Source organism: Siphateles boraxobius, unplaced genomic scaffold (assembly GCF_051911475.1).
Source record: "Siphateles boraxobius isolate OS27281-9 unplaced genomic scaffold, OSU_SipBor_1 20, whole genome shotgun sequence".
NCBI classification, from domain to species: Eukaryota; Metazoa; Chordata; class Actinopteri; order Cypriniformes; family Leuciscidae; genus Siphateles; species Siphateles boraxobius.
The window spans coordinates 10,494,786-10,521,892 of NW_027508811.1; the positions used below are offsets into that span (position 1 = coordinate 10,494,786).

At 38.6% G+C, this 27,107-nt stretch overlaps 1 protein-coding gene across 1 annotated transcript; it reads right to left on the bottom strand.

The window, feature by feature from the left end:
- Positions 1-10,119: 10,119 nt before the first annotated feature.
- Positions 10,120-16,474, bottom strand: osr1 (odd-skipped related transcription factor 1). Its single transcript, XM_077236674.1, has 3 exons — positions 16,040-16,474; positions 11,990-12,670; positions 10,120-11,166 (listed from the first exon to the last, which is right to left on the bottom strand). Exons 2-3 carry the CDS (start codon positions 12,649-12,651, stop codon positions 11,034-11,036), a joined length of 795 nt encoding a protein of 264 aa, XP_077092789.1. The 5' UTR covers positions 12,652-12,670; positions 16,040-16,474; the 3' UTR covers positions 10,120-11,033.
- Between the last annotated feature and the right edge of the window lie 10,633 nt (positions 16,475-27,107).

Genomic DNA, 27,107 nt, shown 5'->3' on the forward strand with positions numbered 1-27,107 from the left:
TCTTTGGTAATCCAGGCTTTAGTTGAAAGATAATCAGACAGTAATTGCTCACACCTTTGCTCTCTCAATCTCTCTTTAAACTCTACAGGAGCAGAGGCGGATAGGGGCTGTCAGTGGGGAAGCATCCCTACCGCTGACCCTCATCAGGCAAATCACAGAGAAGCCCTAAATCATACACACACACAGAAGCAGACACTCGGAGCCAGAGGTATCGCTCAAACATTAGGGGTCATATTTACATTTGAGCTGTACCTACAAAAACATGCAAACACGTCCCTCTAGGAGGGAGAACTCTCACGCTGTGAATAGGAGAAAGGAAAACATTCCCCTGTGGTTCAATGGGGCGGCCGGGTCTGTTCACTGAATCTGCTTCTAATTTGAAAATGAAAATGCAATCCGTTCTGTACATACATGATTTTACAAGAGAAACACCAACAGATCATTAACTATTCATTTTGAAGGTATTATAGAGTCTGTATGTTTGATTTGTATAGGTGCAGCTTAAGTAAAAGTATTTCCACCAGCGCCAGTGCTCAGAAAGCGTTGATGGAAATCTTCGTTACGGCTCTGAGATCGAGCATGCTGACTCACATAGACACAGGCACACCCATTTGCACGTACACACACACACACACACACACACACACACACACACACACACACACACACACACACACACACACACACACACACACACACACACACACACACACACACACACACACACACACACACACACACACACACACACACACACAGCTTCTGCAGATGAGGGATGCTGTGAGATCTTGTATTACTGAGCATCAGCTGCTTTCAGGGGAAAGTATTTATTTGTTGGTAGTTTTTTTTCTTCTTCTTTAGTTTCAAACACAGCACATATTCCTGGCAGAGATTGCCTTCCTGTACTTTTAAACATAATTAAACAAACATGTCGGTATTGCAGTAATCTGTCTGCTGCTAGCCAACTTCTAAACCTGCAGAATGTCAGGCTCAATCCTGTTCAGATCACCCCTCAGGACTCCATCAGCTCACCGTGTTCAGTGGAAACATTTCAATAGAGCCGTTTCAGGACGACCCTTTTTGACCCTCGCTTTCAAACCCACCTGTTTGGCAGTCTGCAAAGAAACAATCCCAACAATCTTACATTTTCAACCGTTCTTTCTAAAGTAAATATGTGTCCGTTTTGTCCATTCAAGATATTGAAATTAAAGCGTTTGCATAAAATTTGCATATAAGACGTGAGTAAGCAATGGACACTGTGATATTTGCACCACTAAAACGGCAGAAAGATTTAAATTCTTTCATGTCACAGTCAAAAACATATTCCACCAAAATGACTTGTTTCATATTTTTTTATTATGATAGACGGATTGCTGCTCACAGCTTGGTCTAATATCTCTGCGTATTAGGGCAAACACATGCCAACGAGTGTTGATACAAAGAGAGAAAAAAATTGAGAGTAAGAAAATCTCCGGCCTCTCTGCTGTCTTGTAAAATGCATGAACGCCTACATTATTGTGCAACCGCTCTGATTTATTTTGGCTTTTATTTTTATGGCTCCATATGTACTTCCTCTCTGCATTAGAGGGCCAAAATATGAACCATCAGTGGCAGCCAAGCCGAAGTTTGAATTCTTCAGCAATGTGCTAAACATTCGGCGGGCCCAGAAAGCCTAAACAACAAGGACGGTTAAATGCTACCCACACTGGTATCAGTTATTTATGGGCTGATGCAGAACAAGAAACTCTAAGTGTTAGAATACAGCAGGATGTGTCATGTTCACACTCTTACAAATACCCTGAGGATTTTAATCATGCATATGCCTTACACACTACTGTTCAAAAATTTTGGCCTCAGTAAGATTTTTTTTTGTTTTTTTAAGAAATTCATATTTTTATTCAGCAAAGATGCTTTGAACTGATCAAAAGTGACAGTAAAGCCATTTATAATGTTACAAAAGATTTATATTTCAAATCAATGCTGTCCTTTTGAAATTTCTATTCATCAAATAATCCTGAAAAAAAATGTATCAGGGTTTCAAAAAAATAATAAGCAGCACAAATGTTTTCAATAATAATAATTACTTTTTATTCAATACTTTACTTTTTATTTTACTTTAGCAAATCAGCATATTAGAATGATTTCTGAAGGATCATGTGACACTGAAGACTGGAGGAATGATGCTGAAAATTCAGATTTGCCATCACAGGAATTACATTTTAAAATGTAATACAATAGAAAACAGTTATTTAAAAAATATTTCGCAATATTATTGTCTTTACTGCTTTTTTTAATGATGATGATATCTAGATAGACAGACAGACTTACAGATAGATAGATAGATAGATAGATAGATAGATAGATAGATAGACAGACAGACAGACAGACAGACAGACAGACAGACAGACAGACAGACAGACAGACAGACAGACAGACAGATAGATAGATAGATAGATAGATAGATAGATAGATAGATAGATAGATAGATAGATAGATAGATAGATAGATAGATAGATAGATAGATAGATAGATAAGATAGATATGGTCTTGTCTAATTCCTTTGCTTTGCTCTCACACTTTATTTAATGATATGGATGTGATGCATGAAATGGAGAACAAGTACAGATATGATAATTGTATCTGTCTTCATGAGTTTGTGAGAGCGAAACCATCAATCACAATGACTTTGGGTTCATCTTCACCTCCACCATGTGTGTAGTCTGTGGTCAGCCAGGCCTCTGATTAGTACGGTGAGAGTGGTTGTGTTCAGGTTTAATGAACAGATCGCAGTACGGTAGATGGCACACACCATCTCTACCATGTAACAGAATCCACTGTGACAAATTGACCCAACTGCTCAACAAGAGTTCTGTGATTCTCTCTGAGACCTGAACGGTGGAATATATGCTTTTTTTTTTCTTTCTTTCTTTTGACTCCATTACTACTGAACACAAACTGATTCCGGCAAATTTGTTTATTCCTCTCATTTTTTGTAATATGCTTGTCTGCTCGATCAGTTATAGAGAAAAGTTTGATTTCTGGCCTATTTTACTTTTCTTTCCGCAAACATCTTTCTTTGTCTGTGTATTAACATTTTACATACGAAACGTTACAACGTTAAACGTAGCTACGTTAGAGCAGCTCTTTACACATGACCATCAGATAAAGAGTTCACATACATCAAAACATTACAAATCTGAAATTTATCAGAAGATCTGGACAAGCCAGAGAGAATCTGCTTAACCTTTTTGTCACTTTTTATGTGGGGAAAATCGATTATTATATCGGTAATTATGCTGAACTAATTTAAATGAAAGAGTAAGAGTAATATAATCCCATTGGCTATTGAAAGCATATGATTTAGCCCAAATATCTAATATTTAGCAAACAAGGGTGTGGAGCATATGTACAATGTTGTACATTAAGTGATTTCCCTAAGATCTCATTTTGTTCGAAAAGATCTCTTTATCTGTTTGTAGATGAAATACTATTCTGATCTCAGTCCAGCCCTGTTTTCAGTTCTCATGCCCCTCTCTGCTGGGTTCTTGTCCCCTAGATTTGTTTAAGATGGAGATATTTACCATTTGCGTCTCATACACAAGTAATGATTATTTTAAACATGAATCCAGCCACTTGAGAGGCAATAAAAAGTAATGTTTCTCTTGTTTGCAGAGCAAATTTACAGGTGGAGTTTCGACATGTGACACCGGTGAGCCAGGGTTCATGTTAGAGTGTCCCTAATGACCAATTAAGCGATTTATTTAATCGTTTGCCTTATTTCAACTCAACCTGCCAAACAGTAATGTGTTGAGCCAGAGAGTACGGGGGTGTAATAACTTGTTTTAGGCTGCGCATACAGCGAAGGGTCCTTCCAAAGGTCTGTGAAGCTGGCGCAGTAGTGCTACAAATATCAGACTGGACTAAGACTCGTTCTGCCCATTTGTCCCTGTGGAAAAAAAAAAGTTTTATGAGAGGACTCAATGTGCTGATTTAAAATGCGATTTGTCTTTTGTTCCATTAAAAACGCAGGGTAAATAGCACCACACAATACAACAGCTAATATATAAGATGTTGGTCATGAGGAATTCCTCATCGCTTATTGAAAATGACACTTTTCCTTTTCAACAAGGGCTTTTTATTAATGACTTACATTGTGTGCTGTCAATAGCACATGAGTTAGAAAAAACTTTCTTTAGTGGGTGTTAGCCTATGAAGTAGTTGTGGTGTGTATGCACAGAATATGGGTTTGTTTGCAAAGCGGATAAATGTGCTTTGTGTGAACTATTGGGTTGCCGTAAGACATCAGCTTGTGCTTTTAAACGGGAACAAACCGAATCGGGAATCATGGGGTCACACTGATTTCAGCTATATGAAACTTTATACCTACAGGACAATAAGGACATGCTTAATCAAAACAAACTGCACACAAGTTTTGCGTTTGATAATATCGACGGTTAAATTTAATCAAACAGCAATGATCAACTGTAAACAGTTTGTGCCGTAGAGCAAAAATCTAATTATTTATTCACTCCGTCTCTATTTTTGCATTGTGAAATGAGAGGTTCTTGGTAGAATAGGGGTGAGCTCCATTAGGGGATTTAAAATTGGAACCAAATAGTCTCTGATTGTCCAAATGTACAATATCTGCCCTTCAGCTTTGATATGGAGGCTTGATAAATTAAAGGCCCGACGCAATGGTCTTTAAACGAGCTGAAATTACCAAGCAAACTGCAAACAGGGCTGTTTTACCCTGCAGTCTTTGACCAATAATGCCTTGTATTTCGCTCCAGGGGTAATTGCTTTCCTTCTCTCTGGCACGCTTTAACTTTTCTCAAGGCTCCGCACCCAGTCAAATCATACTTCAATTATATTCCCCCTTGTTTCTTGAAATTATATCATAAACTGGTTTTATTGCTATAAATTTGTATTTCATCAAATAAAAGCAAACCTCAGGCATGGGAACACTTCTGTGTCGGGATCAGACAGGTCTGAGGTAATGTGCGGTGTTGGACAAACATCCTCCACCATCACTACAAATTTGATATACACTTTATGAGAGTTTGTTTGATAAAAGAGGCATTTGAAGCTTTTTCATCTTTAATTTGATTCGCTATTGTTGGTCTATTTTCTGTGTTTACGGTTTTGTTACACTGACCCACTGCTTCAGTTCAGCTGGAGCCGCTTTACTCACTGTTTTCTCTGCCCATGTACCTCTCGCATGGGATCCAAAAGCATTTTCCTGCTTATTATTGGTAATTTCACTTTCAAACACACATTTACAAATGCACATTTGAAACCAATTATGGCTGATTTGTATTTTTAGTCTCTCTATTGATAGCTCAGTAATTAAAGGGCCACATTCGAATTTCTGCAGGTGAAACATTCTGCTGGCTTTACCGCAGAAGTGTAAAGGAACTTTAGAGATTTACAATATGGTTGTGATCATGTGGTTGCCCTTACAGAAGCCACACACTCGGTTTATATCATTATTGGAGTGCTGTTCTGCAATTACACGTGCCTTTCCTGCCCGATTTTTAACAAGATGAAATGTCTCTGGTTAATAAAATTTTCAGATTCGGTCTACTTTTACTTATATACTCACATTGAGCCGTTTCGTGCATCTCGGAGCCACAAACCTCATTTTATATTTGTCTTAATTTAGACGATTGCTTCTCCAATAAACATCACCCTCAGAAGACACTCCCCGAATGAAATCAGCTCCGAACTGAATATGACACCCGATCGAAATACTGTTGTTTAAATTTTTACCTCAGACATGACCCCGAATCCGTGCCGAGTTAAATTAGGTCTGTAACCAAAAACAAAGATGTTAAGGTTTGTTCTGAAATCGCTGGGCCATTACGGGGCCTGAACGTTTCCCAGCCCGGTCAGCTCTAATGAGAGCTAAGCTTTCACTTGCGCCTCTGCATAAAATAAAAGTCACATCAAATTTAAGAGAAATATCTGACCGAGCTGAGGTGCATTACGGCAGCTGGCACTTACACAGTCAGATTTTTATTTTACTCAGCAATGTTAATAGTATTATTATGATATATGGCTTATTTAGGCTTTAAAGCTTTATAATGTGTGAATGTGTGTGTCACTGATTCTTTAGGTCATTCCAGGGGGCGTAGGAAAAATTTGAAAAGTGGGGTGGACATATTAAGGCCTTTGAAAGGCACTGATTGTCTCCCAAAACTCAACAATTTATGACTTATTAAATTGTTATTCAATTTGCTTTTAACTAATATACATTATAACTTAAACTCTCTTTCACCGCGTCCTCTTTCTCTCATAAACTCACGCAATGATTTACCCCAAATTCACCTCTTACTCAGGCACTCTTTCCTGTTGTACAGCTGAAAGATTCATATGTATAGTGTGCAGTTGACAGTGACATTGTGTCTGTTTGTGTGTAAAGGTGACATGACGTGAAGGCCAAGCACGGTAACTCATACTTGGAATTTTTCCTCTTTGTTTAATCCATCCAAGTTAGTGGATAGTGAACACACACACATAACACACACACCTCAGGCGTTTCCTGCCAGTATTAAGAATCAAACCCGCAACCTTCAGTTTTCAGTCTGACTCATTTACCATTCGGCCACGACTGCCCCAGGTCAAGCGGGGACTGACCATTTTCAGCAGTCCATTTCACCAGGACCAACTTTTACCAGCTCTGACTTCCTCTTTGTGCGTGTCTGAATGTTCACATTAGTGAGTAATGTTACTGTATGTTTTGCATACTGTACGTTTGTGTACATTTGTGTTCATTTAAAGTGAATATTTTAATGCGCTATTTGTGTTTTATGAATTATTTGTGCCTTTAAGGTGCAATGTGTAATATTTCTGAGGATCTATTAACAGAAATGCAATTTAAGATCCATAACTATGTTTTCAGTGGTGTATAAAGAACTTGCATAATGACCCGTTATGTTTTTATTACCTTAGAATGAGACATTGATATCTTCATAACCGCAGGCACCCCGTTCTATAGAGGTCGACATATTGTGTCGCCATGTTTCTACCGTAGCTGACAGCGAACAAACAGCGCTACAGAGCGCGTTTCATCAAAACCTTGATAAATAAGTTTTCAGTGGTGTATAAAACCTTACTTAATGAACCGTTATATTTGTATTACCTTAGAATGAGCAGTTTCTATCTACTAACACCATGGGTTCCCTTATTGCTGAACTGGCAACTCTCTGCTGTCTCAGACGATGATATATTTTCCTGTCGGCCACCATAACTTTTGTTGGTTGCAAATCGTAACCTCACCACTAGATGCCGCTAGAAATCACACACTGCACCTTCAATTTGTTTTAAATGTGTATATTATAGGGGAGAGCATAATTGTAATGCTCAATAAATGTAACATCAGCAATGTATAATAATAACTTAGACTTCTATAATAAACCAAACCTGTTTCTGTAATTATCAGGTGTATATGATCGTAATTTTTACTTGGATGAAATTATACATAGTCTACACAGTTATATCTCCTAAAAATGTCATATTGTCTTCTGGGCTGATTTTGTTGCAGTATTAAAAAAAACAAAAAATCAAAAGTCTCCTGGCCAAAAGTCTTCTGCTTGAATGTAACGGCTCAGAAATGAGCATGGATATCTAACAATATAATATCATTATTAAATCATGAGCTTCATAGTCTTAAGATATGTCTAGTGTTTTGAGAATGTTTTCTGTACTTCAAGCTCAATTTAAACTGACTCAATTGAAAGTTATAAATTTGACACTGGCAATGATTGATATGTCAAAGATGTTTGAGGTCAAAGTTTAACGATATTTTCAGAATAAATGAGCAAAATGAGTAACATTTATTGGTATAAACTTTGTAAATGTGTGTGTTTGCATTTGTGTGTGTTTTTTAATGGCCACATCTTGCAGGCTTCACTTCCTCTTCCTCCAGTCTGAGGAAGCCATGGACTCAGGAGGCCTGTGTGTGTCCGTCTGTCTGTCAGTGTGTCCTCTCTCCATCCTGTTGGCCTGCGCTTCACCCCATCCTGTGCATGTGCACCGTGGCCCACTCGTGTGTGTGTGTGTGTGTGTGTGTGTGTGTGTGTGTGTGTGTGTGTGTGTGTGTGTGTGTGTGTGTGTGTGTGTGTGTGTGTGTGTGTGTGTGTGTGTGTGTGTGTGTGTGTGTGTGTGTGTGTGTGTGTGTGTCACCTGCTCCTGAGTGTTAAATGTGTCATCGTAGAGCCACTGTCTGTCACAGCAGTTGACCTCCTTGAACATCTTACTAAATCATACATCGACCAACAAGATATGCTGAAAATGTTCTCACTGCTTGTGTGTCCAGCTGATGTATTCGGAGTTGCAACACTGCGTTAGCAATGTTTAGATTTACAGGAATATGGTGGTGGTGTTATTATTTGATTCAGTTGCATCAGCGCTCACTCATGGGGTGTAAAAAGTTTTGAAGTCGAAGCAATGGGGAGAGTCTGAATGTGTGTGTGTTCCTGGCTCTCTTTCGGCAGAGGGTCAGTTAGAGATGCTGATGGACTGATGTGTTCCGGGCAGGCAGAAGAATGAAGGACGGGGCACACCTCCATCCTGTAACCTCCCTCTCTCTCCTCCTCCTCCTCCTCCTTCTGTCCTTCTTTCTAACCCTTTGTTGACTTGCTCTAAAAAGTGATTGCAGCAAATCTAACAAACTGATGCTGCTGTAATAGATATCATATCTGAAGCAGCATAAGAGAGTTTTTGTTTAAAAAAATGGGATCTGTCAGAACTTATTTTATGCTCCAGACTGATCTTCCTTTTAAACTTTGAGATTTTTTTATGGATATGTCTTGATTTTCTAAAGCTTATGAATCCAAAAGTACCTGAGAATTAGTCCTGATAGGTCATGAAATGTTTTTGGTGGTTAAACCATCTCATTTTTAAATAGTGCTCGTCCTCAGAATTTTTGGGGGTTCAGTTTTTTTTTAGGTGAACGTTTACTGTTACAGTGGTTTTGAGATTGCAGTCAACCTGGAAAGTATATAATTATGAATAAAGACATACTGACTTTTCCTTTGAAGGAATCTTTTTTTCCTCATGGCTTAGATCTTCAGTTTCAGTCTCTCTTTTGCGCTGGATTTTAGTTTAGAATTTTTTACAACGTTGCTGTCTATGCGCAAAAAAACGCAGAGGAAAAACGTTTCCGTTTTTAGAACATCGTTGTCATGTAAACGTACCCTAAATCAACTCATATAATATAATGCATACATACATATACTACTATTATTGATATTATTATTTTGATATCATTATTTTATGCTATTATTATTAATATATAGATTCATATTTTTTGTTTGTTTGAGAATTACTTCATACCACAGCATTTCAGTTCTCATCATGCTGTAAGATGATTCTGAGAAGAATTCTGATTCCTCTGCCCATTGACCGCTTCTTGCAAGCCAAGGGCGATGATGTCAGGGCGAAAGTAATCATGACTGTGCACGGAAACTCACATCATACACAAACCCACACATATGCTACACACTCACAAACACATACTTCCATTCCTGTGAACAAACCCAAGAGACCAGCTCTGGGTGTAGAGCAAGAACTGGATCACAGATGTTGTGAAAGTGTTTGGCACTTTGCTCACCATAGCAGAGGCAATAAATCTGATGTTGTGGTCTGAATTTGGAATGGTGAGTTTTTAAAGATTCTTCCCCATTTGTGTTTTTAAATTGTGCGTGGGTCCGAGCGCCGCTTGAGAAACGCTGTTTCTGTAATGAGCCAATTCATCTGGGCCTGTAAGAATGACTGGCTCTGATGATCCTTGTTCTTTGAGGCTTTCTGCTGCTAATTCTGGAGTTTAAAAATAGAACTGCCCAAGTTCACCTTGTTTAGTTAGAGTTTGTGCCGAGTAAAGGATCTAACACCCCTGATAATTCTAGACCAAGTCTTTTTTTTTTGTCTCTCTAAACTCCCCATTTATCCTCTGAATTGTGTTTGCAGGTGTGTCTGTTTACACTGATTTCTCTATGAAACATGAACTTTCATGCCCTCTGATCTAAAGCTCAGTGAAAGAATAGGGATGCTCATGAGGAAAGCAGCAGATGTCGTCCCCCAGGCCATTGTGAAGTCAATCCATGTCTACACATCGTAGATTATTATTTATTGATTTATTTAGTCGAGTGTAGAGCACATTGTTTATCCCTGCTTTTTGTTTAATGTTGAATTAGTCTTTGAAGACAAATCCCCTTTATTTGTGCCAGTTGTACCCATGTATCACCAGATTTAACATTTCAAAAAACGTGCTGAGAAGGATTTTATATAGGGTTAGGATTTGCATTACGACAAACATGCATTTGATACAGAAATGACTATTTATTTTCAAAAAAATAAGTTTAAGGAATCCAGTGATACATGTAAATAAACAATAATCAGATTAAAGTGCCAAATATCAGTTATACAAAAAGGAATCTGTACAAAAGGAGGAATTACATGATTGAAGGTCTTTGGTGAGAAGGAATGACTGCTCGACTGACTTTGGGTTTGTAAATGCGAGAGCTTTGGTGGGCTCTCAGTAACTGCATATGTCCGAAGAGTCTGCCTTCATCAACGACAATGTCAACAATATCTAGAAAAATCACTGTGTAAAAAAATAAAACAACAGATCATTTGGAATGGAGCAGTGCAGATTAAAATCACAGATCTCACTATAGCTGTTCTCTTTGGTGTCGGCGCTCTTCTTGCTTATTTGTTCTTTCTTAAACAAATCAATCAGTTTGATTGTCTTAAATCCATGTTAAAGCTTCTGCTCAGTCCCGTGATTTCTCATCCGGGTTCTCCATTCCTTTGTTTCAGTCAAACTTTTAAGGCATCATGGCTGTAGGTTATGGAAGGATGCCTTTTCAGGAAGCTCTTTGGTCAAGCCTAATCCATCTTTGGTGCATGAAGCCGTGCACAGAGGTCCACGGCCCTCAGATGGAGTCTCTGTGGCCTTTGGATGACAATGTTTTTGGCTGGAGTCACTAGGTTTTGTTTTATAGTGTCCCCATTGATTGAAGCAGATGCCCTCACTTTATCTTGGCTGGTTTGAGCTCCTTGACCTGCATGTGTAATGTTTTGTGGACAGCAAGAGTTCTGGACTGACAGAAACCCTTTCCACACTCCTGGCATTTAAATGGCTTCTCTTTGGAATGGATGTACCTTTAGAAAAGAGAAAGAGATAGAGAGAGAGAGAGAGAGAGAGAGAGAGAGAGAGAGAGAGAGAGAGAGAGAGATGCGGTTTGTTAATGGATGTAAGTATGTTTACTACTTAAACAACACAGATTTTAAAGTGGTCTGAGCATTTTTCTAGGATTACATATCATGCGTTTCAGTATTCTGCCAAAAATTTTAACTATTGAAATGATGGCGATTTTTAATTGAAGCTAGTGCAGTAGTTATATCTGCCTTGTCATGACGAATCTTTGGGTCTACAAATGTTAATTAAATCTCATACGTGATGCATATCTAGCGATAACTGTCAGTGAAGAAAATAACCAAGATCATTACTGAAGAATTGAAGGAGATTCAGCGTGTTCAGCGTGTCTAACTAATTTAAATCATTCTTATAGTACTGGAATATCGAAAGTCATAAATCACCAGAGGAGGTGTGGTTTAAAACAAAACTGATTTTTTTCTGCATCTGTTGTGCTTGAGGCTTAAATTGAATCACATTAACTCTAAGCTCAAACTGTTATTTTATATAAAAATATGCATAACATTTAATACATGCGTTTATTTGTGTGCATATAAACTTTTTTTTTAATAACAATCATTTAACATTATACCCTGTGTTATTTTCTATCTGGAATGATGGGAGAGTATTACCAGGTGCGGTAATGAATGATGAGGTCATGATTGGAACAGAATCTGCAGGAGGTTGGGAGTTTGTGGGTGGGCAGGAGTTTATGTTACTGTATGCTTTATGTATGAATGGGCAGGTATAAAGCAGGAATGTGTTTCTACATCAGCTGGTTATCCTTACCTGTGGTCTCTCAGGTGGTCCTGCCTCCTGAAGGCCTTGTGACAGATGTCACAAGTGTACGGCCGTTCGTCTGTATGCGTGCGCTCGTGGATCAACAGGTTGTAGGACTTAGTGAAGTGGCGGCCACAGAACTTGCACACAAACTCCTTTTTCGTCTTGGACGGAAGTCGTCCCCGGCTGGGTTTTCTTTCCGGCGAGGAGAGCTTGGCCACATCCAGCAGGCAGCCCAACGAGGGCGAGCGAACGTGCCCGTTGTTAATGCTCAGATCTTCCGCCTTCAGGGCGTCGTCCTGCGTGGCGGCCGCTGCCAGGTTGGCAAAGTCAAAACGAGGTTTGCTTTTGCTGGATGCTCCAGAGCCAGGCCCGGGGGATTCCTGCTTGGTGGGCTGGACGAGATGAGGGAACAGAGGGATTGAGGGTAGAGGGAAGCGGGCGTCCACCAGGCCAGGCAGCTTGGAGAAGGTACAGCGTGGCAAAGTGAACGGTGGGTAGCCCAGAGTCCACTGGTGCAGGTGGACGGCATGCAGGGCACTGAAACTATATATGCTGGGCATGTGGTCGGTGGGCAAATGCAACCCGTTGGAGGTCTGAAGGAAGGAATAGTTTGCCAGCTGCAGAGAGGGATGAAGAGGCACAGGTGCTGGGAGCGTCTTACTGCCCATGTCTGATTCCAGAAAGTTTCTGTTGGAGACATAGACAGAAGGAGAAATTGGTAAAGATCAAATAACACAGTCTCAAAAATAATACACCTGCAGACATCCATTGAGAATATGCTCACTATGTTTACATTTTCTGTTATAGTATATGCCTGTATTATGCATTACTTGGAAACAGTTTGTTTTTAGGTCCTTACAGGCTGAAGGGACTTCCCTAAAAAGAAAAAGAAAAACACGCGCACACACTCACATCAAGACATAAACTGCACATGTCAAGTGAGACACCTTGTCTGACATATTGAAAGAGCACACTCCAACATGAGCACAAAGCAATGCTCAAGCCTGCCAGATGAGTGTGTGTGCATGTACATTTTGGTGTGGGCGTCTTCTGAATGCCGAAAATATGCCTATGGCCATGAAGACGAAAGACAGTAGGTGACATACCTGCTTCAACTGTTTAATCAGGTTGGATGAGAACAGACACAGAGCACAATAACTCCTCTTTGTCTCATCAGGAACTACAAGCACACACGTTCAAAAAACAGGCTTGGTGTGTGTATACAGTGTTACTCATATCGTCTGGAGATTTTTTTTCACACAGTTTTATAAGTACCACGTGAAATGAAACAGTGTGTTGTGTGTTATATTACTGTGAATACAAAACGAGACTATGCCAGATATGGTTCTAGTTATGATGGATGAGGCCAAAGTGCTGCAAATGTTGTATACGATTTTAAGTCATAGTCTATGTATCATGTTTCTAAAGTTCAAGAAAGTAAAAAAAGGAAGGCACATCTCTAGAACAGTTTTTTAGCTAAAAAGTCTTAAATGTAAATGACGACGCTTATCTTGTGTGTATTTCTGTCTTGAATACTCATCATGAAGCGAGAGGGTCTGATCTGCGGTAAATAAAAAGTGAAATAGCCCTAATTAGTCTTTCTGAAGCTCAAAGCTCCCCCGGGGATTTGGATGCTCTGATCATGACGCAGAAGTAATTGACTTTTACTTACGGGGGTCATTAGAGGAGATCAGGACTCGCTCCCGAGATCAGGCTCGTACCCTTAACCCTTTGAAGTCTACATACCTTTTAAACGAGTGACGGAGGGGAATGTGTTAGGGAACTATCTGCTTAACCGCTAAATCTAACGCCAGTTGAAAGTTTGGGGGGGACTAGACATTTCTGAATTGAATTATGGGATTTAACAAGTGCTTGGACATTTTTTTCCGGTACATTGTTGGCTAATTAGTCGGATTTACGTGCTATGTCTGGATAAATCTCCCAGATTTTGGTCCCCACGCCAGGCAGAATCAGTGTTGTGGGGCTAAAGACGTCTATCCCAGACAAGGTGGTGAAAGAGTCTCAAAAATCACACCGCAATTTGCTGAGTATTTGGTCGGCTACCCCCATCCACCCTGAGATACAGATATCAAATGTGACACGTCCCCCTCAAAATGTGGTGAAACATATATATATATATATATATATATATATATATATATATAGCCTATTGTATAAGAATATTGTCAAGACGCAAGAATATTGTCAGACGCATGCCAAGTGCCTCTGTCTATCAGTAACCCTCCTCATCAATAACTGTGATTGCTCAGCTTTCATCAGTTGCGCGTTGAGCGCGCGGAGGTCACAAGTCACCATCTCTCGGTAGGTGTGAATGTGCGCCTGTCGCGAGTATGGAGATCACAGAGAAATCTCGACGTGTATTACAGGATTTAATCACGGTCTCGATGTTCATGCGTTAACGGGGAGTCTTTGGTCAATTGTCCAACGATTATCAAGTAGGCTAAGTGTATGTTTTCTTTTTTCCGCGCAGCCCCCCGAGAGGATGTGATCACTTAACCCTGTAGAGAGGGAAACACACCATTCATTAAGCACCGCCAAAACAGTTGACTAAATATACAAATATATGTAAGTATTGTGGAGAAGGCGTAGTGCTTTATTGTGTTTTCAGTTTAATGTAAAACGCATGTGCCTGTAAGGAAAATAATTGACAGTGTAATATTTTAAAGTACTGAGTAATGACTAGAGCATATTGTCAGATTCATGCTGATGCATTTTGTGTAATCAGATCAAAATATGTTAAAGCTGAAAAGGTCACAGTACAAATACTAAAATAGCCTACTATTAATTTTAAATGCCTAATCTTTGAACTAATGCAATATCGAAATTCGTTTTATTTTCTCTCTAGAAATTAAACAAATTGTGTAGCCTATACCTTAAATGTTTTTATGTGAGTCATTTCTGACAGGGGGTATCCAACAGATGTGGTCATTAAGTTATGACAAAACCATTTTAACATTAATATTTAGGCTAAAATGCTAATCGTTATTAATATCTAAAATGTTTCAGTTGTTGGGTATTTAGATTATACTTACATGTCTTGTAAAACACTTTAAATGCAAAATAAAATCATTCTGGGACAAGAAAAACATGTATTTATACATTGCCATATTTTAAAATAAGCCTGTATTATTTAAAACAAAAACAAAAAACAAATATAGGCTATAGTCCATATTATTTTAAAAGGAATGACGTTTCGGTTTTTTTATATTAAAAAGGTCGCAACCGTGTATGATTAATTGTAGCCTACCTACTGGATTTTTCTGGGAGACAAAATATATTTTGTTTTACTTTTGACCATTTTGATGCTTCCTCAAGACTTAAGGTGAACGAATAGCGCTTAAAATAAACCGAAACAAACGAATAACTGCTAATTTTCTCAACACCGAGCATCACTGTAAAACCATTCGAACCACACGCGAACCACGACTCGAGATCACCGACCACAAGGCCTCGCATGGCTTCGAAAAAAGAAAGTTTTCTACATATGCATAATATAATCTAAAGTTTAAAATTTATTGGAACGAATTTGTTACAGTTTTTGAACGAAAAACATTAATTGACATGAGAGCATCTTCAAGGCTTTCCACAGACGACATTTGTGAATCTTAGTTTTGTTTGAGTAACATGTATGTAGTGTAAACAAATTATTTTATTCCCACAACAATATTTTAAACGTATTGACACCATTTATAATCAATAAGAATTTGCAATGCGCATCCCACCTGTTGATCACTGACCCGAAGACCATCATTTACACATTAGTTACTTTGCTGTGACTTTTATCTGCATCAAGCAACAAATTACTTAGACATGGCAATACAGTTAATTCAACAACTGTTCCAAATTGTCTTTAAACAGCTGAAGTGTTACAAGTTGTACCCGTCATCCTTTACAAGCAATTTCTCGCTTTACTAATTCATACTTAAATGCACTTGAACATTACACATTTGTAGTTCACGTATTGTGCAGGAAATCATTGACAGTGCAATAGTAAAAAGCTTGTAAAAATATTCCGAAAAGCCAGAAAATACTTACCAGGTCTTAGTGAAGCAGGGCGATCCAAAATAAGATTTAGAGTCACTTAGTTTTCCCACAGCGTTTTTAAATTCAGTGCAAAACTCTCAGGCGCATCGGAGAAATGTTCGTCTTCCTCAGCATGTTCTCGCAGCAGAGACACGGGGAAACCCTGAAGTTCGCACAGCTGTGGTCCAGCGGTTGTGCGCTGTGAGTATTTGGTTACTCGGGGTAGAAACTCTCTCTCTCTGTCTTACTCTAGCTCTGTCTTGTGGTCCCAAAGTCAAACCGCCTCTTTATTGTAACCCAACCCGCGACGTCACACAGCCAAACCCCCCAAAATACTGAAGTGAAGTTTCCTCCACTGGTACAACAGCCCTCAACGCTGAAGGACCAAACACATGCAGACTTTTATCCCAGGCATACATGCTAGAGGACTGACCTAAACTCCACTGCAACTTTTGGAACTTTTACGTTGGTAATAAAGGTATTCCATTTGCGCGCCGATAAGGACGGTAATCAGCAGAAGGAAAGAGAAAAATATAAATAATTAAAATATATGAATATTTTGCATTAAATATGCTACAATGACAAACAGCCTACTTTTTCCACATTGCTATTATTTTTGTTCTAATTATTGTAAAGAAGTGTTCACTTGAGCTTAGAAAATTGAACTGAGCTTAGAAAATTCTAATTAAATAAACGCTCTCATCAATAAAGCATAAAGTCGAAGCATTCTTGTTTAAAGTGAGCTTCTGTGCGAGGTGGGGGGCGGCAACAAATCAAGCTTCACTTTGTATTAATTAAGGTAAATATACAACTGTCACCTTTAACTTGTGCTCTCTGCGAGAAAGAAATGAGAGACCAGTTTTAAACGTCCCAAAACCATTAGTCAATTTGTCACCCCGACCCCATTGAAGACAGATTAAGAGCATGAGTTTCATTTAGTAACACGGGAAAGGTGAATTCAACAAGTTCGAGGACTTCTCTTTGATACAAACTGAAGCGCGGTGGAAATTCTTGGTATCTTTCACACCTAGGTTTGCGTAAACTGCGGATGAGGAAAAAATGCTCGTAATCTCACAGTTGTGTAGCCTAGATATAAGAGAGAAAGGAAAAATAATTTAGTTTAAAATGAAAATAGACAAAATGGTTTAAATGACGTGTAGCCTACTTCGATTTCAACAGTTCTGCACGCATGTCACTTTTTAAGATTTAGGCTAAATGTGAAAATACATATTCTAAGTGTGAAATACAAATTCAAAATGTTCCTCTATTATTTTATTTATTTATTTGTTTATTTATTTATGGAAATAAACAGTAAATTTTCACTAACTCTGATTTGTTGACTCGGTAACTCTGTTGTGACGTCATATAAGATAAGATAAGATGAGATGCAGTTTGCAGGTTTTTTCGAGTGAGACGCACAGAAACACTCCCAGTGGATAAGAGCTGGACAAGGAAGCTGATGCGCATCTGTTGCGCGCTCAATACGCGCCACCTGGTGGCGAGAGCCCGTAAAATTGCAATCCAGCTACTGCAGAGGCGCTCAGCCCTACTCCTGGAGATCTACCTTCGTGCAGAATTTAGTTCCTATCATGTTCTACCTGTACTCAGGGGTGTAATTTGTGGGGGGGATGGGGGGGATATAACCCCCCCAATATTTAAATCTATGCATTACAACCCCCCCCATTATTTATACCATGATCACAATATCAGGAGGCATACCCAAACTTCAACCCCCCCAATGTTCAAACCAAATCTACACCCTTGCCTGTACTTTTCAAGTGATCCGTAGGCTTAGTTTAGCGGGTTCAGTTGTGTTTAGTGAGAGCTGTAAGTAAATATGGCACCCTTTATATTCTAAGTCATTGTTTTTAACTTGTTTGAAAAACCTGGTGCAAAAAAACGTCATGAGTAGGCTAAAGAGTAAACAATCGATTGATTTAATGGGAGTGTGTATTCATGTGTGAGGTGTTTGGAAGGTGTTGTTTAACACATTAGACGTTTGGCTTAATTCCCCATCTCACACAAGAAGGGAATGTTAACTACTGTAAAAAAAAAAAAAAACTAAACAAAACTAAACTTTAAATATTAAGTTACCTGGTTGCCTTAACATTTTGAGTTCATTGAAATAAAAAATGTGAGTTAATACAGCAAAGGAGATTGGTTTAATTAATAGAAACTAAAAATAGGATGTTATCTGAACCACATTAATTATCTAAGTTGATTTGACAAAAGATAAAACGTTGTGATAAGAAATTGTTTTAGTGTTGGCTACTTTTATCTGATTTCAAATGCATAAACTATCAAATCCTTAGGCCCATTTTACTGATCATCTACACAGAGATACGTAAAATGCTGAGTGCAAAGGCCCATGCAGTTTATTCCGGCCGATTTTGCTCTGTTGGTTTTATCAGAATATTCTGGCTGTCTGTGAGTCCATGTTGCATCACTGAGCACAGCGCAAGCCCTGACCTCAGGAAATTAATCAGCAAAACCTGCCACGGAAGCCGTGCGCCCACTCTTCGGCTGCATATAATAAAAAACAGCAGCTAGACATCATTTACATTTTTGTAGGGAAAAAGAAAACAAACTGTAAAGAATAGATTTGGTGCGAGCGCGAGCTGCGCGCGGCTCACACACAATACGCTCTACACATGCACATGAAGGCACACACGGCTGCCTGAAGATAAAAAGAACTGTTTACAGCTCACTTACATATTTCATCACGTCTATTTACATCACTTTCGCTAATCTAAACACTTCAGCCACTGAAAGTTTAACATTTCAAAGTCTGTGAAGTCAGAGAGCTGCTCTCAAATTCTGAACTACTGACGGCTGTCTAAATACAGGCCCCCTGCCTGCGTCCATCACGCTCTTTAAAGTCCTGATAGATAGGCTACAAGTTAACGTATTTTTTCAAAGCAAACCTGAGTTGTAAGCTAAAGGCAAAATGTTATAATGTAACATAATGTTTTACCGATTTTCCCGCCAATCGCAAGAAATTCGTCACAGATCTCAATTCAGATTCCAATTGGAAGTGAGCATCTCTATGCCCTACTCACTCAATGGCAGAACATGACCATAAATTATTCATTTATTTCCTTGAAGTGACCATTGCATGTTCCCTTCGCTAACAGACCCGTGGAAAGATCCTTCGTGAAGGGATTCAGTTGTTAACTTCCGTTTGGAAAGCTCCTACAAATGGCGTGCCCTTCCCGAAGTTCCCGTCAAGGGTGCAAAAATGCTGTTCTTTCTTGCTTCCCCTGAGCCCATTAAGTTTTAACACCTTAAAATGGGGTGGGATTGGTGGGGGGTAATAGAGAATAAATGGGGGGGAAGTCACATGAGAGGAGGCAATGACTCCATCGCATTATGATTGGATGATTGAATATGATTGATTATGATTGGATATGATTGGTTTGTGTGATAAATTCAGCTTGAAAATGAATTTCTCTGGGGTGGTGGTAATGGATGTGTTAGCGAGCAATCAATCCGCTTGGTGAAATTAAAGGTACATCTTCATGTTTATAACCAGTGTTTACAGATCTTTGACTGATGATCCGAAAATAAGTTGGTATGCCTAGAAGTAAGGTGTATCACACTACATCAAACTCTACTCATAGTCAAACGAATTTCCCAAAAGACTAATTTCTGAAAAATGTCACCTGACCAAGTAAGTAGCCTATCATATCTGCCACCATGGTTCGGATTTTGTTTTGGCAGGGCTTGGTCGCATTCCCCCTTTTCACTCTCCACTGTTCAAGGTTACTTTTTACAACTGTCAATGTTAAATTCTAGCTCGCTGAATAGTTCAAATTCTATTGATCAAAAACTGTAGTAATCTCCTTCATTGTATTAACTAACATTTTTAATTTCAATGAACTCAAAATTTCAAGGGAACCAGGTAAATTACTGTAGCAATGTTCAGGGGAGAAGGAGGCGAACCGGCGAACAATCAAAATAAACTTTATTTAAAATAAAACAAACAAACAAAAATACCGCCAGCAGCCCCTCGCGGACGACTGCTGGCTACCGAAAATAAATATAACTGCCAGCAGCCCCTCGCGGACGACTGCTGGCTAAAATAAAATACCAATACAAAAACAAAACACAACACAACTAAAATACAGGCCTGTTCCTCTCTCGATCATCAACGTCGTCGCTCCTCCTTTATGCTTCCGCTCCTCCGTGAGAGATGCGAGACCGGTGTGCTTCACAGCTCATTAAAAGCTCATTAGCAATCGCACCACCGGCCTGGCGCCGTTCTCTCGCGTCCCTCGGCCGTCCTGTTCGCCACACTTACTTTTTTAAGTTACACCAACAATAATTTGTTACAAGTGGGGGTTTTATAATGGGGCTTTTCGGTTTATGTGTAAAATAAAGCCTGTGGTAGACATAACTTGAATACTTTGACGTTTTATTCTACAATGTAAACTACTCACAACGCGAATTTTAAAGAAGATATGTTCATTTTTAAAAACGTACACTGTAAAAAAATAAATGATCAATAAGTTATGACAACATGTGTAACATGTAGCATTGCTTTAAGTCATCAAAGTAAGTTAAGCAATTTTCAACTGTTTAGAAGTTATACAAGATTCAACTCAAGTTGAAATGAAAAGTTAATTGCACTTAAAATTTCTAACTTTTTTTGACAGTGTATGTTTTTAATAAGTTATATATAAGACAGCTTGGGGTGTAAGTGTGTGCACTGTACATTGTAGAACAAAACATCAAAGTACCATCAAGTTATGTTTACAACAGGCTCCATTATAAAAACCCCTATAGGAAAATCATGAAGGAACCAACAGCGAATTACACTTCCAGGTTCTGACGTCATATTCATATATTTTTTTTCTCTGCGAAATATATATATATATATATATATATATATAAATAATTACATTAGTAGGCTTCATCCATTTAATATTGTTTAACACAAGTTACAAAATAGCTCAATAACAAAATTTCAGTATTTTTAGGCAAAACTTTCATAGTTAAAAAAAAAAAAAAATTAGCAAATGTTTTATTCAATTGTGTTCAGAATATGTTTTCCTTTCTGGAAACCTTTCTGGTTTCATTTTTTTTTCAGTAATGATCTTACCAGTCTCACTAGCATGCAAAAATAAGGAAGAAACTTATGCATTAGCTTATAATAAAAGCAATCACAGCTGTTCATATATTAGAGAAAGAGAGCTGGAGAGATGTATAGGGCTGGGTTGTGAGTCAGCTGGATGGAATGGGGCTTGGTGCTTCTCAGGGAGGTAATTCAGCACGGCTTTACGTTCAAACTGAAACCGCAAAGCCATAACGATGCCCCTTTAGGTCACTTATTCCCTCTACAAAAACAACAGGCTTTTAATGGCTAATGAAGAACAGAGGTGTAGCTTCTCTGAACCTCTCGTGGTTACGTGAAACTGCTGTGTTTTTAGCTCAGATGGCTTTGGAGGTGATTGAGATAATTGAAAGCGCTCAGAGGCGCTTCTAATACTTTACGGGTAAAAGGCCGTGTTTAGACTTAGGAAGGATCATCTTTTGACAGACCTCTCAATGGTGACACACGCCGGATGGTATTTATGAAGGAAATGATTATGCGTTTAGGAAGTGTTACAGCTGCTGCTGATGATGATGTTCGCAATGAATATGCACAGGTTTAGTGTTCAAATCCTTGATGAATACGGGTCAGATGTTTGTTAATTCATTTATGCTGTATAAAGTCCACACTCTTTAAGAACATGTTGGCCACTTTCCCAAAGAGGGTGTGAACCAAAGGCACTTGGTTTGACCCGTTTCAACAGTATCTGAATTTACTAAGACTTGGCTAAATAATTACAAACATACACCCTGTGGTCGAATCTATGAGCCCAGTGCTCTTATCCTAAGCCCGTCCTATTGAGTTGCATACCCCTGAGATAAAGCCAACATTAGAACATCGATTAAGTATGAACAAAGTCATGGAGTGTTTTAATTCGATTATGTTACATAATATCTTTAGCCTCCTTTCCACAGAAGGACTTGTTCGAGCAGACATAAATTCCTGAGGAAAGTTTAGTTATTTTTGTCCTCCAACCTCATTTTATGGAATCTGTATGTTTCTTTGTGCCAACATTTACGAAACGCATCATACTTTTATAATAATGCCTTTCAATTTGCACTTAATACATAGAAACTTACTAATGAATGTTAAGCCTCATTCTGTTTTTGATGAAAATTTTAACCACTAATTAATCGAAGTCACTCTGTACAAAATTTCCCAAAATATATAAAAGAGCTGCTGATGCTCATTTATGACTTGTAAACACTTTTTTTGTATGTGTATTTTTGTGTTTCTATAGCTGAAAAACTTCTATAAAATCAGTTTTATTGACATTATTGAATGAGTCATGCAAGGAATTAAAAACAAGTGAAGGCGATTTAGAGTGTTATCCTCTTAATTTTTCATATATTAGACAAACAAGTTTTAAATAAATGTAGTTTATATAAATCTAGTGTATTTATATATTTGTCATGATGACCAAAGTGCATGTCTGAATCGTTTTCCTATTAGACAAGTCTGTTCTTTATTTTTGCTGCACTATGTCAGCATCCCTTTCTCACTTTCTTGCTCTATGTTTTATCCTCTATCTCTGCTGACTATGTAAAGAACAGAAAAAACATCAGATGGAGCATTTGACCTTTTAAAAAAATATCCGCAGGACTTCATGAAAACAAATTCTCTTCAGCTGAGGTCTCTCTCCCTCGTGTCCAGCCTGAAAGAGTGTGAGAGGGATAACTAGAGCAAGTGAGAGAGAGAGCTCGAAGGATAGATGTGTAACACCCGTCAGTCGCTCTTCTGACCCCTGTGTGGCCAGTGACAAATGTTTTTACCATGGCTGAGCAGTAGTGTCAGCACGGGTCAAGCTCTGTGTGAGCTGAGGGAATGTTCTGTGCCAGAGAACGAGTATGGCTGAATGCAAAACATTTCAATAAAGTCGTAAAATAACAGTGTTATCAGATCTTAGGCAAACCGGAGGGAAGGAACGAAGCTGCATTTTGATAAATTAAACAGCTGATGCTTTCAACTAAACACTCCCAGTCTCAGATTTATGCAAATGATGTTCGTAAAAGTTTCATAAAACATCGCATTTCAAGAGCAAATGCTTTTGACCTACATAGAGCCACACAAATCATGTTTAATGTCACCATAATATCAAATTTTTCTCTTCTCTTCTCTTCTCTTCTCTTCTCTCCACCCTAAATTTTTTTCTTGTTCGAGAAGCCGTTTCACTCGGATATACAGTACGTCGCAATAGGGAAGAAAAGTCTATCGCAGGGAAGTCAAGTCCTGCTCCTGGAGGGCCACTGTCCTGCAGAGTTTAGCTCCAAGCCTCAAACCCCAATTAAACACACCTGAACCAACTAATCAAGGTCTAGGTTTCTAGGCATACCGGTACTAGGAACTTCCAGACAGGTGTGTTGTGGCAAGCTGGATTTTACAGGACAGTGGCCCTCCAGGAGCAGGATTTGACACCCCTGGTCTATCACAACTTCCACTTCATGCCAACATTAAATAACAATACTAAATATACATTTTTTTCAACTGAAATGTCATATAATTATGCCCAAAACAAAAGCGTATGAAGTTTGTGATTGACTTTAGAGGTCATAACTGTGACCAACACTCCAAAGGGGTCTCTCCATTCATACTGTCGTCTGTACAATTTCGAATCCAGGGTGAATAGCTGTCAGAGGGCAGAGATAAGATTATGAATACTGTTAATTCTTATTTCAAACACTCAGAAATACAGAAAAATAAACATGTTTCTGCATATGTCCGTGTTTAAAGGTCAGAAACATTTTACAACTTCTGTTCTGCCCACCCACAGAGCCTCAAGAGAATTTTGGTTTCTGATTGGCCTATTTTGAAACCGAGTCTCTATATTGAGTATGCCTGAATCTGGGAATGGGTTGGTAAGACCTGGTGGGACCTTCCACTTTAGAATGCCAGGAGTGTGTATATGTGCTTGTATACGCTTTACTTTAGACCATCAGGGAGCTGTTGATGAGCCTTTCAGCTGTGCTTGGGAAAACATAGCAAATCCACTGCTCTCACCCCAGAGTCCCACAATACAGTGTGTTTTGCCAAAGTCAGAGTTTATAGGTACGAAATGGCTCGGTCTTTAATCTGCTGATGATTTAAGATCTGCCGACGGACGCTCCGCCACCCTGTGGGTTCACTGCACTCATGGCATGGCGATATAAGCAGCGGCGAAAGTTAAACAAAGCGGGCAACAGTAACACGAACATCAGAGCAATGGTTTAAAAATTTGTATAATTAAAATTAGTCCTACCTTTTAGGAACAGCTTGAAGACTTGATGTTTTCCAGATGTCACAACTTCAAAACGCTAGTATTTGCATCTTTAGCCAGGAGCGAAACTCTTTAAACTTGACCTGGTTGACTGAGAGATGTTTTGAGCTGTGTAAAAAATTATTTTACAGTATTTGGCCTTTGACCTTTTAAAGATGTGAGGTCCGGTTTAAAGCTGTCAGGGTCATTTTGGTAACAGTACTGAGCATTTGGTGCCTTGTAGCACTGTAAACACTGAGCGAGATATGATGAGACCCAGGACTCTCTCAGCATGTTTGATTTAGCTATGAGGTTTGGCTGCTACATTTCAGCAGATTTGTTTCTACACTTAATATTATTTTTGTTCTGATATTATGACAGTGTAATTGCCTCTAAAAATCTCTTCTGTGGGTGAGACCAGGGAAAGCAGTCCAATGTCTTTTTATAATAAACCTGAATGGTTTCAACATCTCTATGGCACACAGAAAACCGTTAACAGGTTGGTTAATGTTACTTTGCCCCGTGATCCACAGTTAATAGTAAGAACATCTGGGCTAAGATGCAATATTAGAACTTCATGTCCGATCAAAAACATTAAAAGGTTAGTTCACCCAAAAAGTGAATATTCTGTCATCAATTAATAACCCTTGTGTAGTTCCAAACTCGTAAGACTTTCGTTTATCCTCTAAACACACATTAAGATATTTTAATGAAATATGAGACATTTCTGTCCCTCCATTGACAGTCCACACACCTACCACTTTGACGCTTAAAAAAGTTCATAAAGGGATCGTAAAACAAATCCATAGGAATTGAGTGGTTTAGTCCACCGTGAAGAGACACGATCACTTTATATGATAAACAGATTTAATTTAGGCTTTTATTCACACATAAACGTTCATCAACTCACAGATCAGTTGTGGTAAACGGAAGCTCAAGCATGTTTGCTTGACGTGCAAGAACCAATAAGATTCATTCTCGTGTTCGCAGCACGTTTGAGCTTCAGCAAGAACCAATGAAGTTATTTTTTCGTGTTATGCAGCACATTTAAGCTTCCGCAAGAACCAAAGAAAGTAAATTTTTCGTGTTATGCAGCAAGGTTTAAGCTTCTGCAAGAACCAATGTGGTTTGTTCTCGCACGTCAAGCAAGTATGGTTGAGATTCTGTTTAGGTTCGCTGATCAATATTTATATGTGAATAAAAGCCTAAATTCAATATGTTTATCATATAAAGCGATCTAATCTCTTCAGAAAATGTTGACTAAACTGCTCAAATCATATGGATTAGTTTTACAATCTCTTTGTGAACTTTTTGAAGCAACAAAGTGGCAGTTGCGTGGATTGCTCATATTAATTTAAAATGTCTTCATTTGTGTTACGAAGATGAACGAAAGTCTTACAGGTATGGAATGACATGAGGGTGATTAATTCATGACAATTTCTTCATTTTGGGGTGAACTAATCCTTTAAGATTTCACTGTGGATGGAGCTGCCCAGGTTTGTGTTTCCCGTACAACGACGCAACTCGCTGGTTAACTACCGTAGTACGATGCATAGTTGAAGAAATTAACTAGCTAGTCACAACTTTTTCCCGAAACCATATTGTCGCAAATTTGTCTTTCAACCACGTTGGTAATGATGTCACACAGGTGGTGGAGTAATAACTTATTTTAATGAATACATTTGAGATCAAATTAATTCTAGATGTTTTGCTATAAATTACGGACATGGCATCTGATGACTAATTCTCATTTTCTCAGTTATTTTGCTTTATTTCCAGATTCAATCATAGGCTCATTCTTGCGTAGAGCACGTACGCACATGCGCACTATTCAAAAACGGTTCTTTATATTTTTTGACAAACTAAAACATGTTAATGACATTTGTATATATTCAAGATAAAAGATATAGATTTTACTGAATGTCATCTTGCTTATTTTGCTCAAGATAATGATTTATTAAGCCCACATGTCTTGTAAACAAGAAACTATGCTTCTAATCACAGGTCGAGAGCTGTTGTTCCAAACACACAACTTTGGGATGCAGTTTGGTTTGCGAATGTTCATTGGAACGATGGTTTCAGGAAACACGGACTCGTTGAACTATGCTGAAAACGACAGAACTTGTGACCATAGTTGGCTAACGATGCTTATGAGAAATGCAACCCAGTTCAACTTTGCATAAATAGAACAAAGCGATCAACAAAAGGTTCAAAAGAAAGAAATAGCTAAGTTCACTTTTTATCATGTCGGCCCTGTTTAGGACACGGTTTTAGAGAGCAAGTGCTAAATACATTTATTTTGGTTGGTTTGACGACTGGCCCTCACTTGTTCTTTCAGGTGTTGTGTTGTAGGCTGGTGGGATTAACAGACATGTGAAATACATGTTTAAAGCTCACTGAATAGATTTGTCACAGATTTGTTAAAGTTCCGTTGCTCAGAGTAGCATGTCTGTGAGCTCACGAAATGTGAGAATTCTCCTATGTACTATTCAAAACACTCTCTTCCTCTTTGCTTTTATTTAGCAAAATGACCTACAAGCACAAGGGACTTTTAAAATCTGAACATACATTTTATTGAGACATTACAAACATCTCTCTCTCTCGTTTTCGCTTTTCCTTCCTCTTTTACTTTGTCACATTGGCAGGGTTTCAAAGTAACCTGAGATCCATCATTTTAAATTATGTTTTATTAAATTGGTGTTTGCATCAGTTGTACTGAGGCCCTTGTGAAATGACGAAAAAATGCTTCTCTAGAG

Excerpts from the sequence above, each read along its gene's own strand:
- osr1 (XM_077236674.1), bottom strand. The coding sequence starts at position 12,651 with ATGGGCAGTAAGACGCTCCCAGCACCTGTGCCTCTTCATCCCTCTCTG. Across the intron at positions 11,167-11,989 it reads GACCACCTGAGAGACCACAG|GTACATCCATTCCAAAGAGA; the intron begins GTAAGGATAACC and ends TCTTTTCTAAAG.